The following is a 16,434-nucleotide window of genomic DNA, read 5'->3' on the forward strand; positions in this document are numbered from 1 at the left end:
AAAGCTGAAATAAATCATTCTCTCTACTATTATTCTGACATTTCACATGCTTAAATTAAAGTGGTGATCCTAACTGAACTTAAACAGGGAATTTTTACTAGGATTAAATGTCAGGAATTGTGAAAAACTGAGTTTAAATGTACTTGGCTAAGGTGTATGTAAACTTCCGACTTCAACTGTACATTATGTAATTTACTACTGGTCCTTAACTAAGGCAGCAAAATGTGAAGACTACACAAAACAGTTCAATACTTTGAGCAGAAGACAACAGCAAGAGACTTAACTCAAAATATTTATTACATTTGGATGATGTAGATATTTACATTGACAGAATCATATTCTTGACACGTTGACAAACAAGACATGCTGAAAATGCTTAAAACTATATAATACCAGTGAGCGATTTAATGACATTCAACGCGTTATAGACAACTGATTATGGTGATCATTACAAATATACGTGTTTACACAGGCATTAGAAGTCATTTCAATTGATTTGTTATGATACCAACAACTATTCCTGTGCTACTGAACTACAGCAGCATTTTAGATAAAGTATCCTTCACTAGTAGACATTGAACAATAGATAAAAACATTCTAGATATAGCATATCACTGATGCAACATGGAAACAAACTTGTCAATCTCTTTAGATTTTAACTAGATGAAGATTAATTTAATTGAAAATGATAGATACGCAAAACTGCCTTTATAGGAACAGCCTGATTTTATACCAGACAAAAATGACTAGCTACAATTCGTGTCCCCGCTTTAGAGTCTGCATATCACAGCCTCAAACTTGTAATGCAATAGTTAGTTTAATAGGAAATTCAACAAATACATTATTATTATTATTAATTTTTTAAATGGGGTGGACAAACACTAAAATACTAAGAACAAGAAATGTACAATGTCAACATATGGTTCATAGACTGTGTTTGCACAGGCAGCCCAACTCTGATCTTTTGCCAAATTATTGTAAAAAGAGTTAATCTGATTGGTAAAAAGACCAATTAGTAGAAAAAGATCAGAATTGGGCTACCTGTGACAGACACGATTTCAGAAAAGCTCAACTCTACAATTTGATGAAAAGCCATATGTCCTGTATTTAAAATAGGTTTCAAATCAGATTGTCCTTATCTTGATCATATACACTCACACACATACAAAACACACTCACATGCACACACTCTCACACATACCCCGATAGTGGGGCAAATCACCATTGAACTGGATTCCAGTTGTCTAGACTTTCATTGCACAGAAGAAAAGAGAAAGATGAGGTGAACCTGAACGAGGAATATGTCCAATGAAAGATCCGGATGCGTTTTTTTTCCAATCCCACTGCAAGGAACAAATTAAAAGAGAAATTTGGATTGATTGCTGATTGAGTAGAGGAAGTGGCCATGGTAAGTGATGTCACTCTGTAGTCTTGGGAACTGTCCCTAATCACTGGTGGGCGGGGACTGTGAACAGGGCTTCCTCCGGCATCCGTGAAGTGTCTACATTCTGTACAATGAAAAGAGATCAGTCAGCACTAGGACACAGATAAGGTTAGTCCAATTGACCCTGAACCTCTTACTCGCTCTGTTTTAGAGTGCAAGCCCAGTGAGGGCACTTGTCTGGGGTATCTACCTCTGGCCTGTCCCTGTGGGTGTTCACAGCTTCCACGTTCAAAAAGACAGACTCTACTTTACAGCCTACAGGGACAGGAAGAGAAGAAAACAAAACAATAGTTAAAGACAGAAATAGAAAGGGAAGAGATTGAGGACAAATGTGTTTTTATGGGCAGCAGCAGTACACGGTTTAATATAGACTAAGGCCAGGGATCAACTAGATCAGTGTTACCCCACAGTAACCAACAATTGCAGGTTTAACAGCGCTGGAGATTAGTAAGCAACTGTTTTTGTGTTCTTTGTCACGAAGCCACACCCATCCCACCCACTTTAGAAGTTAAGAATGAGAAAATGTAGGCAATACTTTTTCCACATTTTGCTACAGCCTAATTTTTAAAAACGGATTAAATTGTTTTTTTCCCCCGACATCAATCCATAATGACAATTCAAAAACAGGTTTAGAATTTTTTGCAAATTTAATTACAGATAAAAAAACTTAAATATCACATTTACATAAGTATTCAGACCTTTAACTCATTACTTTCTTGAAGCCCCTTTGGCAGTGATTACAGCATCAAGCCTTTTTGGGTATGACACTACAAGCTTGGCACACCTGTATTTGGGGAGTTTCTCCTAATATTCTCTGCAGATCCTCTCAAGCTCTGTCACATTTGCTAAATTACTAAAAAACAGTTTTCGCTCTGTCATTAGGGGTTATTGTGTGTAGATTGCTGAGGATTGTTATTTACTTAATCCATTTTAGAATAAGGCTGTAAAGTAACAAAATGTGGAGAAAGTCAAGGGGTCTGAACAATTACACTCAAATTGAATATCATTAAATAATAAGGATTTACATCAGCCTAATGAAGGAGTAGATAACATCACACATTCCAGTGTTTGAACTTGTAACACGGCTACTTGGGATTTCTACTAATGTGACTACCAATGTGCATCCAATGGACATGTGGCGATAGGTATAATGCCAGGAGCCGTTTGTGGATTTGACAGATCCTACATTGCCTAAACAAAAACAATGACATGCTATGTGATCGCCAGTTACCGCGGGTTAACGCTGACCTGATTGAATCCTGGCCTAACACTACTACTGTACATTTAAACAGTGGTACTGGATTAAAAGTATCCAGGTGATCTGAATCCAAGGGATGAATACATGTCATTGGAGTAAATATACATGGAATAAAGCATGTCACTGAACTCTTATGCTGTGTTACTAATACACTTTTAATGCAGTTATTGACAATAGTGTACTCACCATAAGCCACAGGTGTCAGCTTCAGTACAGTGTGCAAAGGGCACTTCAGGTAAGGCAGCTCCTCTGAAGAACAAAAACAGAACGTACAACGATGCCTAAATAGATTCAATTTAGTTGTGTTAGAGCTAATGAAATCATATTCCAATGCTTATCTGATCATGACAGGTGAACAGGACATGCAGAACACTCACTCTGAAAAATGTTAGTTTTATAGTATAAATGAAGCTCTAATACTGGGGCGTATCACCTGCCCTTTTGACCCCAGGCCTTCCCCAGTCCCCCTGGTCACTGGGGCGTATTACCTGGCCTGGTGACGCCTGGCTGACCCCTCCCTCAACCTCCCTCCATCCCCCTCTCGCTCGCTCTAGACCCCCCCGCTCGCTCTCTCTTTCTCTCGACCCCTCTCTCTTTCTCTCTACCTCTTTCTCTCCCCCTCGACCTCTCCCTCCCTCGACCTCTCTCTCCCCCTCTCTCCCCCTCTCTCTCCCTCCCCCTCGACCTCTCCCTCCCTCCCCCTCTCTCTCCCCCTCTCTCTCCCCCCCTCGACCTCTCTCTCCCTCCCTCCCCCCGCGACCTCTCTCTCCCTCCCCCCCGACCTCTCTTCCCCCGACCTCTCTCTCCCGACCCCTCCCTCGCTCTCCCGACCCCTCCTCGCCCTCGCCCCTCTCCCTCTCGCCTCGACCTCTCCTCGCCCTCGACCTCTCCCTCGCCCTCGACCTCTCTCTCGCCCTCGACCTCTCTCTCGCCCTCGACCTCTCTCTCGCCCTCGACCTCTCTCTCGCCCTCGACCTCTCTCTCGCCCTCGACCTCTCTCTCGACCCTCTCCCTCTCTCTCCCGCCCTCGACCTCTCTCTCGCCCTCGACCTCTCTCTCGCCCTCGACCACTCTCTCGACCACTCTCCCCTCGACCACTCTCCCTCTCGACCACTCTCCCTCTCGACCACTCTCCCTCTCGACCACTCTCCCTCTCGACCACTCTCCCTCTCGACCACTCTCCCTCTCGACCACTCTCCCTCTCGACCACTCTCTCCCTCGACCACTCTCTCCCTCAACCACTCTCTCCCTCAACCACTCTCTCCCTCAACCACTCTCTCCCTCAACCACTCTCTCCCTCAACCACTCTCTCCCTCAACCACTCTCTCCCTCAACCACTCTCTCCCTCAACCACTCTCAACCACCTCAACCACTCAACCTCTCTCAACCTCTCTCAACCTCTCTCAACCTCAACCTCTCTCAACCTCAACCTCTCTCAACCTCAACCTCTCTCAACCTCAACCTCTCTCAACCTCAACCTCTCTCAACCTCAACCTCTCTCAACCTCAACCTCTCTCAACCTCAACCTCTCTCAACCTCAACCTCTCTCAACCTCAACCTCTCTCAACCTCAACCTCTCTCTACTGATACAACCACTGAATATTATTTGACCCTGCTGGTCATCTATGAACATTTGAACATCTTGAAGAACAATCAGGCCTTAATGGCCATGTACTCCTATAATCTCCACTGGGCACTACCAGAAGAGGACTGCCCCCAAGTCTGGTTCCTTCCTAGGTTCCTGCCTTTCTAGGAGTTTTTCCTAGCCGCCGTGCTTCTACACCTGCATTGCTTGCCGTTTGGGGTTTTAGGCTTAGTTTCTGTATAAGCACTTTGTGACATCTGCTGATGTAAAAAGGACTTTATGAATAAAATGGATTTGAACGAGATATACGCTACCTGCGCTCTTATCCAGAAAGTAAGCGAGCAGGCAGCGCATGACAGCCTGGTGACAGATGACCAGGACGTTCTCCTGTCTTTCCAGCTCCATGATGACTGGCTCCAGACGCTGCACCAGGTCCTCATAGGACTGAGGGAACAAGCAGAGGCCTGTTAATAACCACTTGAAACTAGCAATCCCGGATCCGGGATCGTAATTATAGCCTCAAGCTCATTACCATAACCATTAACTATTCATGAAAATTGCAAATGAAATGAAATAAATATGCTGGCTCTCAAGCTTAGCCTTTTGTTAACAACACTGTCATCTCAGATTTTCAAAATATGCTTTTCAACCATAGCAAAACAAGCATTTGTGTAAGAGTATTGATAGCTAGCATAGCATTAAGCCTAGCATTCAGCGGGCAACATTTTCACAAAAACAAGAAAAGCATTCAAATAAAATCATTTACCTTTGAAGAACTTCGGATGTTTTCAATGAGGAGACTCTCAGTTAGATAGCAAATGTTCCGTTTTTCCAAAAAGATTCTTTGTGTAGGAGAAATCGCTCCGTTTTGTTCATCACGTTTGGCTACCAAAAAAACCCTGAAAATTCAGTCATCAAAACGCCGAACTTCCAAATGAACTCCATAATATCGACAGAAACATGGCAAACGTTGTTTAGAATCAATCCTCAAGGTGTTTTTCACATATCTATTCGATGATGTATCATTCGTGGAAGTTTGGTTTCTCCTCTGAATCACATGGAAGAATACTTGCAGCTGGAGATTACGCACCAATTTCGACGGAGGACACCAAGCGGACACCTGGTAAATGTAGTCTCTTATGGTCAATCTTCCAATGATATGCCTACAAATACGTCACAATGCTGCAGACACCTTGGGGAAACGGCAGAAAGTGTAGGCTCGTTCCGGGCGCATTCACAGCCATATAAGGAGACATTGGAAAACAGAGCCTCAAAAATTTGGCTCACTTCCTGTTTGAAGTTTCATCTTGGTTTCGCCTGTAGCATCAGTTCTGTGGCACTCACAGATAATATCTTTGCAGATTTGGAAATGTCAGAGTGTTTTCTTTCCAAAGCTGTCAATTATATGCATAGTCGAGCATCTTTTCGTGACAAAATATCTTGTTTAAAACGGGAACGTTTTTTTATCCATAAATTAAAAGAGCGCCCCCTATATCCAAGACGTTAACACACAAAAAGTGAGAGAGAGAGAATTGGTGCTGTGATGGACTCACCTCTCCTTTAGGGTAGCGGTAGCGGTATTTGTCCTGGTCTCTCAGTGCAAACTCCTGAGGGAAATGTCCCTGGATCTCCTCATACATCATCTCCTCACACACACCCTGAAAGAGGGAGAGAAAACAAAACAACAAGCCTGTTAAACAGTAAATTTAGGAGACATGGTAACCGTCAATCACATTGACTGACGCAGAGAATAATCTTAGATAGATCTATAATCTATTAAATAATAAATACAAACAAAATATAATACCAATAGCCAAAATAGAAACAAACATTTGCACACACATACAAACACATACAGCATCTATCTCGTTGAGAGCCTTCCACTGCTCGTAGGGCACAGCCACAGCCTCAGCTGTCTGGATGGTCCTCTTCATCTGGCTGGTCCACACCTTCAAATCCTTAATGTTCTGCTCTTGGATGAACTTCTCCAGACACTTTGCAAACTGACCAACAGGCAGGGAGAGAAATAATGACGTCACATGCAGTATATATTTCTATTACGAATAGATGGACAGACACATACAAACAAACACCTCCTTGCCCCTGCCAGATAGGCCAGAGTCTCCTCCGATGCGTCCCTTGACGTTGTGGTCACTCTCTCCATGGCGACACAGGTAGATGGAGCGTGGTGTGATGTGGATGTTCATCAGGTAGTAGACGATCCGGCTCTGGATGTGGTCCTGGACCTGGTTCACCAGGTACCTCCGGCCCACATCCATTATCTTGATGTAGGACAGATCCCTGGGGGGGTGGAGTATGGGTGACTATCAGATTTATTAGCAGTGTGAGGCTGTTAAATGACTGCGGACCTTGTCCATGTGTATTCTATGTGTGTGTATTCTCACCTGTCCAATATATTGTTAGAGAGTATTCTGAAACCACTAGTGTGTGTGTGTGTGTGTGTGTGTGTAATCACTCACCTGTCTAGAACCTCATCCAGTGGCTGGTAAGAGTTCTCATAGCACTTGATCCTCTTCATGAAATCCTCAACGACCTCTTCTGTATTACAGTCTATGTAGTCAGGACTACCCAGCTTCACTTGCTGCACAGACAGACAGGAAATAAAAACAGGAAGAGGAAATGAGTCAAGAGAAATAGAGAAAGAGCATGCTAGGAGAGCATTTTAGCTAATCCTAACCCTTTTCCTAACCTTAACCCATGTCTCCCAACCTGCCACGTTAATTATCCTAACCTGCTGCGTAAATTCTTCTAACCAGCTTTGGAAAAGTAACTTCCGGTCGTAGCTGTACTCAGCTATCTCGCTTCATTTCTGAAAGTTAGCCAGGGCATGTCAACATAAAGATGGTAGAAATTATTAAAATCAGGAGGCCTGTCTTACAGGAATATAAAATATCAAAGCAGATGTCTTGAATTTCCTGCGCAATCATGTCTGATCTTTTACATAACTAGTGGCCTACATACAATGTGGAAAGATAGCAGAGATCACACACCACTATGTTCTCCGCAATGACATCAGGGTCTTCACACACAGACTCCACAAAGAACACCTGGGAGGATGAAAATGAAGATTCAGTATAAAATACACTACAGTGAAGTATACTGTACACTATAAGAAAAGTAGTGAATCCCACAAACAGACAATAACTACAGATACTAATGTCTGACTCTGGGGTTCCATACCTTAAAGCCGTTCTGTTCTGCAAACCTGGTGATGGTCCCTCTCCTCTGCCGTGTGGTGTTCGTGGCATCAAACACCTGAGGCAATCAAGGCCAAACTCCAGTCAGTCACAACATCCTCATTACATTCAGGTTAAGAGTCCTGGGAGCACCAAGCAAACCATGAACATGTATATGAGTTGCGGTGCAAACTCAAACAAGTACTGTAGACTGAAGATCAATAGTGGGAAAAGGGTACACAAGGTTATTTCTTGCAAAGTAGCCTACATGAACTAAAGGAGGCCGTACCAGTCACTCACTCAATATGGAAGTGGTCAGATGAAGCGGATGCTACAGGACTGTTTTGCTAGCACAGACCGGAATATGTTCCTGGATTCGTCCAATGGCATCTAGGAGTATACCACCTCAGTCGACGGCTTCATCAATAAGTGCATCGATTAATTCTTCCCCACAGTGACCATAAGTACATATCCCAACCATAAGCCATGGATTACAGGGAACATCTGCACCGAGCTAAAGGCTAGAACTGCCGCTTTCAAAGAGCGGGACACTAATCCGGACGCTTATAAGAAATCCCGCTACGCCCCCGAACCATCAAACAGGCAAAGCGTCAATACAGGACTAAGATTGAATCTTACTACACCGGCTCCGACTTTCATCGAATGTGGCAGAGCTTAAACTACTACAGACTACAAAGGTAAACCCAGCCGCAAGCTGCCCAGTGACGCAAGCCTACCAGATGAGCTAAATGCCTTTCATGCTCGCTTCGAGGTAAGCAACACTGAAGCATGCAAGAGAGTACCAGCCGTTCCGGACATCTGTGTGATCACGCTCTCGGTAGCAAGACCTTTAAAACATGTCAACATTCACAAAGCCACGGGGCCAGACGGATTACCAGGACATGTACTTAAAGCATGCGCGGGCGGACCAACTGGCAAGTGTCTTCACTGACATTTCAAACTTTCCGTGGCTGAGTCTGTAATACAGTTGAAGTTGGAAGTTTACATACACTTAGGTTGTCGTCATTAAAACTCGTTTTTCAACCGCTCCACAAATTTCTTGTTAACAAACTATAGTTTTGGCAAGTTGGTTAGGACATCTTCTTTGTGCATGACACAAGTAATTGTAACAACAATTGTTTACAGACAGATTATTTCACTGTATCACAATTCCAGTGGGTCAGAAGTTTACAGACACTAAGTTGACTGTGCCTTTAAACAGCATGGAAAATTCCAAAAAATGATGTCATGGCTTTAGAAGCTTCTAATTTTCATCATTGGGTCAATTGGAGGTGTACCTGTGGCTGCATTTCAAGGCCTACCGTCAAACTCAGTGCCTCTTTGCTTGACATCATGGGAAAATCAAAAGTAATCGCCAAGACCTCAGATAAAACAAACATTGTAGACCTCCACAAGTCTGGTTCATCATTGGGAGCAATTTCCAAACACCTGAAGGTACCACGTTCATCTGTACAAACAATAGTACGCAAGTATAAACACCATAGGGCCACGCAGCCGTCATACAGCTCAGGAAGGAGACGTATGTTCATCTCTAGGAGACAGAACACTTTGGTGAGAAAAGTGCAAATCAATCCCAGAACAACAGCACCAAAGGACCTTGTGAAGATGCTGGAGGAAACAGGTACAAGAGTATCTATATCCACAGTAAAACAAGTCCTATATCGACATAAAAGAAAGAAGCTACTGCTCCAAAACCGCCATAAAAAAGCCAGACTATGGTTTGCAACTGCACATGGGGACAAATATTGTACTTTTTGGAGAAATGTCCTCTGGTCTGATTCAACAAAAATATAACTGTTTAGCCATAATGACCATCATTATGTTTGGAGAAAAAAGGGGGAGGCTTGCAAGCCGAAGAACAGCATCCCAACCGTGACGCACGGGGGTGGCAGCATCATGTTGTGGGGGTGGCAGCATCATGTTGTAGGGGTGCTTTGCTGCAGGAGGGACTGGTGCACTTCACAAAATAGATGGCATCATGAGGAAAGAAAATTACGTGGCTATATTGAAGCAACATCTCAAGACATCAGTCAGGAAGTTAAAGCTTGGTCGCAAATGGGTCTTCCAAATGGACAATGACCCCAAGCATACTTCCAAAGTTGTGGCAAAATGGCTTAAGGACAACAAAGTCAAGGTATTAGAGTGGCCATCACAAAGCCCTGGCCTCAATCCCATAGAACATTTGTGGGCAGAACTGAAAAAGCGTGTGCGAGCAAGGAGGCCTGCAAACCTGACTCTGTCAGGAGGAATGGGCCAAAAATTCACCCAACTTATTGTGGGAAGCTTGTGGAAGGCTATCCGAAACGTTTGACCCAAGTTAAACAATTTAAAGGCAATGCTACCAAATACTAATTAAGTGTATGTAAACTTCTGACCCACTGGGAATGTGATGAAAGAAATAAAAGCTGAAATAAATGATTCTCTCTACTATTATTCTGACATTTCACCTTCTTAAAATAAAGTGGTAATCTTAACTGACCTAAGACAGGGAATTTTTACTCTGACTAAATGTCAGGAATTGTGAAAAACTGAGTTGAAATGTATTTGGCTAAGGTGTATGTAAACTTCCTACTTCAACTGTACCTACATGTTTCAAGCAGACCACGATAGTCCCTGTGCTAGAGGAAGTGAAAGTAACCTGCCTAAATGATTACTAACCCGTAGCACTCACGTCGGTAGCCATGAAATACTTTGAAAGGCTGGTCATGGCTCACATCAACACCATCATCCCGGAAACCCTAGACCCACTCCAAATCGCATACCGCCTCAACAGATGACACAATCTCAATCTTTCTTGAACTGCATTGTTGGTTAAGGGCTTGTAAATAAGCATTTCACGGTAAGGTCTACACCGGTTGTATTTGGAGCATGTGACAAATAAAATGTGATTTGAATTACATTTACTGTGCACCCTTTTCCCTCTTTCATCAACATCCTCATTCACAAACTGATCATGAGCCACACTTAAGTCACTGTGGATCTAACCTGGGTCCAGTCTGTTTATCTAACATTCCACTCCCAAGTACTCTGTGTCTTATGTTTATCAGGACAAGGCGTGCCAAGAAGTGAAATGATAGCTAAACGGACTGGTAGTCATACTAGGATCTACTCTACTTACTGCCACCTGGCCCTCCTCCACACTCAGGTACTGGCGCACATCATTCAACGCTGTCAGTGCACACTGCCTATGGGTGGACACATACACAACAGAATCAAAAAGATGACCAGAAAGTGACACTGTAGGTAAAGATCTACGAGAATGAACTGAATTCAAACTTCACTAATATAAAGCAACTGGTCAAAATGTAGATATGAATGTAAATACAACTCTTTGTTCTTTCAACGGTCTCTGCCTATTAAAAAGACCAATAAAGAGTACATTCCCTGCAACTTTGGTCTGTAATGAGATATAAGTGAATAGAGTGGTGGGTTTAGGCCTAACTTGACCTGTTCAGCTCATTCCAAAACCCCTCATCCAGCCTCACCTCCTGATCTTCAGCCCCTCTTCATTGTCTGGACGGAAAAACTCAAAGGACTTGTAGATCTTCACACACTCTCTCCTGTACTGACCCACGTTGAACTCTAAACAACACAGACATACTATCAGTCAACCCTATTTCCTCTGTGTGTGTGTGTGTGTGTGTGTGTTTGAGGTCTCGCACTCTCACAAGAGACAGCTTGAGCTGGTACCTTTGGTTGGCACACCAATCCAGTTGAGATAGCGGGTCAGCTTCTTGGAGATGTAGGTCTTACCTCTGGCTGGGAGGCCAACCGTCACAATAAGGGTGGGACAGTTGGTCATACATACTGAGAGAGAGAGAGGAGATACAGAAAAATAGGGGGAAAAAAATAGGACGAGACAAAAAGTTGAATGACTATTGTACACAGACACAGTGAATGTCAGTGGATGGTACAGTCTGTCGTTGAATCAAATGGGACCGTGATCCATTAATGCAGAATCTAATCAACAACTCAGACCTTAATAAAGGTGTAGACTGGATGGAGTAGTTTTGTTGTATCATTTCAGAAAAGGTTAAGCAGATGCAAACAGATACTTGTATACACTAGCTGATTTGTTGATGAAACAAAAACAAACTCAGCAAAAAAAGAAACGTCCTCTCACTGTCAATTGCGTTTATTTTCAGCTAAATTAACGTGTAAATATTTGTATGAACATAATAAGATTCAACAACTGAAACATAACTGAACAAGTTCCACAGACATGTGACTAACAGAAATGGAATAATGTGTCCCTGAAAAAAAAGGGGGCAAAATCAAAAGTAAGTGTCAGTATCTGGTGGGGCCACCCACTGCATTAATTCACCCACTGCGTCTCCTCATGGACTGCATCAGATTTGCCAGTTCTTGCTGTGAGATGTTACCTCACTCTTCCACCAAGGCACCTGCAAGTTCCCAGACATTTCTGGGGGGAATGGCCATAGCCCTCACCCTCCGATCCAACAGGTCCCAGACGTGCTCAATGGGATTGAGATCCGGGCTGTTCGCTGGCCATGGCAGAACAAGGACATTCCTGTCTTGCAGGAAATCACATACAGAACGAGCAGTATGGCTGGTGGCATTGTCATGCTGGAGGGTCATGTCAGGATGAGCCTGCAGGAAGGGTACCACATGAGGGAGGAGGATGTCTTCCCTGTAACGCACAGCATTGAGATTGCCTGCATGACAACCAACTCAGTACGATGATGCTGTGACACACCGCCCCAGACCATGACGGACCCTCCACCTCGATCCCGCTCCAGAGTACAGGCCTCGGTGTAACGCTCATTCCTTTGACGATAAACACGAATCCGACCACCACTGGTGAGACAAAACCGTGATTCGTCAGTGAAGAGCACTTTTCCTGTCTGGTCCAGCGATGGTGGATTTGTGCCCATAGGCAATGTTGTTGCCGGTGATGTCTGGTGAGGACCTGCCTTACAACAGGCCTACAAAGCCCTCAGTCCAGCCTCTCTCAGCCTATTGTGGACAGTCTGAGCACTGATGGAGGAATTGTGCGTTCCTGGTGTAACTCGGGCAGTTGTTGTTGCCATCCTGTACCTGTCCCGCAGGTGTGATGTTCGGATGTACCGATCCTGTGCAGGTGTTGTTACACATGGTCTGCCACTGCGAGGATGATCAGCTGTCCATCCTGTCTCCCTGTAGCGCTGTCTTAGGCGTCTCACAGTACGGACATTGCAATTTATTGCCCTGGCCACATCTGCAGTCCTCATGCCTCCTTGCAGCATGCCCACGGCACGTTCACGCAGATGAGCAGGAACCATGGGCATCTTTCTGTTGGTGTTTTTCAGTAGAAAGGCCTCTTTAGTGTTTTCATAACTGTGACCCTAATTGCCTACAGTCTGTAAGCTGTTAGTGTCTTAACAACCATTACACAGGTGCATGTTCATTAATTGTTTATTGAACAAGCATGGGAAACAGTGTTTATTAAACCCTTTACAATGAAGATCTGTGAAGTTAGAGATTTTTACAAATGACCTTTGAAAGACAGGGTGCTGAAAAAGGGACATTTCTTTTTTGCTGAGTTTAGCATGATTTTGGGGGATTTCCAAAAAATGACATCCATAGAAGGGTCCTTTGGAGGAAATATTATTGACATATATTTTACATTTGTATCTTAAAGCATGGGAGACAAACATCATTAACCTAAATGCGGAATCAGTCAGGAAACGCATCTCATTTTTCTAACAGAAAAACGTGCCAATTGGCATGTTCAGCATCTCTTTAAAACTAGCAGAGATCCCACTCTGGAACTTTGATATGCCCGTAGAATATATTATGTTCAACAATATATTGAACAATTTGCCAAATCTAGAGTTATTTTATATATTTCAATATCAAATTTATATTCATAATTTCTCAATTATGCTTTAAAAAGGATACTTTGGGATTTGGTCATTTAGCAGATACCCATAGACTTCCAGTCATTGCGCTAACGCTAGTTAGCATTGACTTGCGAAACTACCTTGCATTTTGTTCATACTGGACACAGAGACATATAAATGGTATCCACAAGTTCATCTGACTATGGGGAAGTAGATAAAGTCTTGAAGTCTCCAAAATCTCGACGTATCCCTTTAAGATACAAATGTCCCCCTCCCCCCACCACCACCAAAAAAGGGCCCTTCTATGGATTACATGTTGTGAAAATCCCCAAAAAACAGAGATGCTGTGTCATGAACACTGCCAAACACTTAAGGACTGACTTGAGATCAGCCACTCCATAACAGCCATGACCTGTTAGATACCAGAGTCTGGAGAAGCAGGTGGAAAGAAGAAAAAAGCCAAATGAGGAAAGAGGAGAAAGTAGAGCAGAGAGGAGCAGTAGGCATGATTAAGCCTTTTGTGTTGTTGACAGAGGGACTCTAGGAAAATCGCTCACATATCTAAGAGCAAGTCAAGCAGACAATGTCTTTGGAAGAGCTGGTGAAGCTGTGACACACACACACACACACACACACACACACACACACACACACACACACACACACACACACACACACTTCCAGATGTAATTAAAGCTGCAATATGTACCTTTTGGGCAACCTGACCAAATTCACATAGAAATGTGAGTTATAGAGCTGTCATTCTCATTGAAAGCAACTCTAAGAAGAGGTAGATATGTTCAATGTGTGCCATTTCCCCATTCTTAAGTTGAGTTTTTGTGTCTTTTACTTTCATTTTTTTTTACACCAGATTCAAAAAGCTGAAAATACAATATTTTTGGTTAATGAAAATATATTTCACACCAGTTTAGATGGTACAATGATTATCTTGCTTGTTTTGTCACATAAATTGAAATTAGGTGAACCATTAGAATTTTAGCAACCAGGAAATTGCAGAGTGACTTCTGCATATTGCACCTTTAAACTAGGGTAAATAGCAAAAAGACTTGATACTCCTCTATCACCAGATAGGCATACTATCTGGTGATCTCAGAATAACCACGTTTCAGTGGTCACCTGGTTAGGCTTAAGTGAAACAGTCAACCAAAGTTCAAATAGAGTGACACAGCATAAAACACTGACCAACTGCTCCACTACTAACCTAGTTTGATAAAAGTAATTATGTGGCCCCCTTCAAAACAGAGGGAGAAGTAGTCTACTGTACTATAAAATCAGGCTGCTAACTGGCTATCCCTCCTCCTTAACCATTGTAAGCCCCTCCAGTGGCCCTATTGGCTAGGATTGGGGGGCTGGATTAGTGAAATCACACAAAGCCTGGCATGGTTCTTTGTTCTCCTTTCTCCTTTTTCATTACTGTGCCAAATATACAAGCCAATGGGGGAGAAAATCACCTCTGAAATCTGCAGTGTCTGCACCTGAAAGAGGAAGAGTCTCGAGCTCAGCACAAGGAAGCATCTGGAATAGTTCAGTGGGAGACAGTGTAGTTTTTTAGGGTGAGGACCACTAACCTATAATAAGAACAGGGAACAAATCAACCCTAAAAGACTACAGATTGAACACTTAGTTGACTCAGCGAAAAGTAATCCGAATTCCACAGCGAGGGAGACAAACCATGTCTGCAGCGTAATCATCCCCATAAATTATGCCCTCTAATGACATTTTCTTCATAAAATCCACTGGGCCAATCACGGTTGGCACAGGAGTGAATCTGTATGTTACTTTAGTAGTTCGGCTGGCTGTTATTTTGCGGCGCAACAATAACAGCAACGTATATTGATAGTTTACCAGTCCCTTCTAAATGCTGCTGGGCCATGGACAGGTGGAGGTCCAAACAAACAAATAATGATACATAACCAGGCGCTCCTGTGCTATGTCAGTTCCATGTCGCCTTCAATGTGAACAGTAGCTCAAATTATGTTTAACAATCCATAGTTAAACAATAAAATAACCTTGTTGTATTGTACATGGACATGGTTGAGTTGTGCGGTGACGGGCAAATGGGCGCATTGTCATGCTTGTCATCTTCCTAGTCAAATTCAACACCGAGCTTCCTTACCAGTTCGATACCGTAGGAGGCCATGTGCAATTGCATAATTGGCATTAATAAACGACGTTTGACAATTGTAACACCAAGAAAAACATCTTTAAAAGTCGAATCATTAGAGACGAAATGCTGCAACGTTGCACCCTTGGAGAAAATGTTGAGCGCACAGAACCTGGTCAGGTTGCGCAACGCCGCAGTGTGTGTATAAAAATATGAATATCTAAGTTCCATGAGGTAACGTTAGGCCAACAAAATATTAAACTGTCTTAAAATCATGTGTATCTGCTATACGCCTCCGTTGCGCCCATTGTGCGCTGTTGGCACAAGCCTGCCAAGGCAACTTACCCCTTCTCTGTGAAATGTGCTTTTCAGGCAGCCCGTTTTTACATGGCATCCATATTTTCTTCAGCGGGTTCTGAGTAAGCTCGCGGGGTGATGTTGCCATCATGACATCTTCGTTGGAAGTCATCTTGGTTGCTGCACCATGCCCCGTTTCTAAGCGACAGAAGCGATGCGGGCTGGTCTGCGCAACAGAGCTGCGAGGGGATGGATGTCATATCGGCTGACGAACATCAGACGTTTATTATTACCGTAATGTCTCTACGCCGAGCGCATAAAATGGTGTGAAATATTCATAAATTCAGGACACCACGGTGCTTCGTGCAAGCAGCACTGACTACACTTTTAGATGATCAGATTTCAAGAGTTGTCATTTATAGCCCGGTGCCAGTCTGTTTGTGCGATCATGCCAAACATGTTTTTCATAACAAGGACAGCAATGGAATAGGCAAGAGCACAAATAGATCTGGGACCAGGCTAGTTGGCTACGTTTATGACCATTCAATAAAGGTAAACAAAACGCTGTAATTTATTTTCTGTTTATTAACATGAAAATGATCTTTAATTAACAGAGCATCTAAGTGGGTATATGTGTGTGTATTATTTTCTTGTCCAATGCTCA

At 43.2% G+C, this 16,434-nt stretch overlaps 1 protein-coding gene across 2 annotated transcripts in view; it reads right to left on the bottom strand.

The window, feature by feature from the left end:
* Nucleotides 1–279: 279 nt before the first annotated feature.
* The window catches only part of LOC115140036 (6-phosphofructo-2-kinase/fructose-2,6-bisphosphatase 4-like), a 43,794-nt gene continuing 27,639 nt past the window's right edge, over nucleotides 280–16,434 (bottom strand). Inside the window, exons 1-14 of one of the 2 annotated variants that reach the window (XM_029678058.2) lie at nucleotides 15,819–16,033; nucleotides 11,196–11,312; nucleotides 10,991–11,087; nucleotides 10,624–10,690; nucleotides 7,489–7,563; nucleotides 7,299–7,355; nucleotides 6,768–6,889; nucleotides 6,381–6,588; nucleotides 6,144–6,290; nucleotides 5,841–5,945; nucleotides 4,602–4,731; nucleotides 2,889–2,951; nucleotides 1,635–1,699; nucleotides 280–1,508 (exon numbers count right to left, since the gene is read on the bottom strand). In XM_029678058.2, coding sequence (XP_029533918.1) covers nucleotides 1,449–1,508; nucleotides 1,635–1,699; nucleotides 2,889–2,951; nucleotides 4,602–4,731; nucleotides 5,841–5,945; nucleotides 6,144–6,290; nucleotides 6,381–6,588; nucleotides 6,768–6,889; nucleotides 7,299–7,355; nucleotides 7,489–7,563; nucleotides 10,624–10,690; nucleotides 10,991–11,087; nucleotides 11,196–11,312; nucleotides 15,819–15,942 — 1,437 coding nt within the window. In that variant the 5' untranslated portion in view covers nucleotides 15,943–16,033 and the 3' untranslated portion in view covers nucleotides 280–1,448. Of the gene's footprint in view, nucleotides 1,509–1,634; nucleotides 1,700–2,888; nucleotides 2,952–4,601; nucleotides 4,732–5,840; nucleotides 5,946–6,143; nucleotides 6,291–6,380; nucleotides 6,589–6,767; nucleotides 6,890–7,298; nucleotides 7,356–7,488; nucleotides 7,564–10,623; nucleotides 10,691–10,990; nucleotides 11,088–11,195; nucleotides 11,313–15,818; nucleotides 16,034–16,434 lie in introns of those variants that run through there. The other variant, XM_029678069.2, reaches the window with a different exon arrangement.

Source organism: Oncorhynchus nerka, linkage group LG2 (assembly GCF_034236695.1).
Source record: "Oncorhynchus nerka isolate Pitt River linkage group LG2, Oner_Uvic_2.0, whole genome shotgun sequence".
Lineage (NCBI taxonomy): Eukaryota > Metazoa > Chordata > Actinopteri > Salmoniformes > Salmonidae > Oncorhynchus > Oncorhynchus nerka.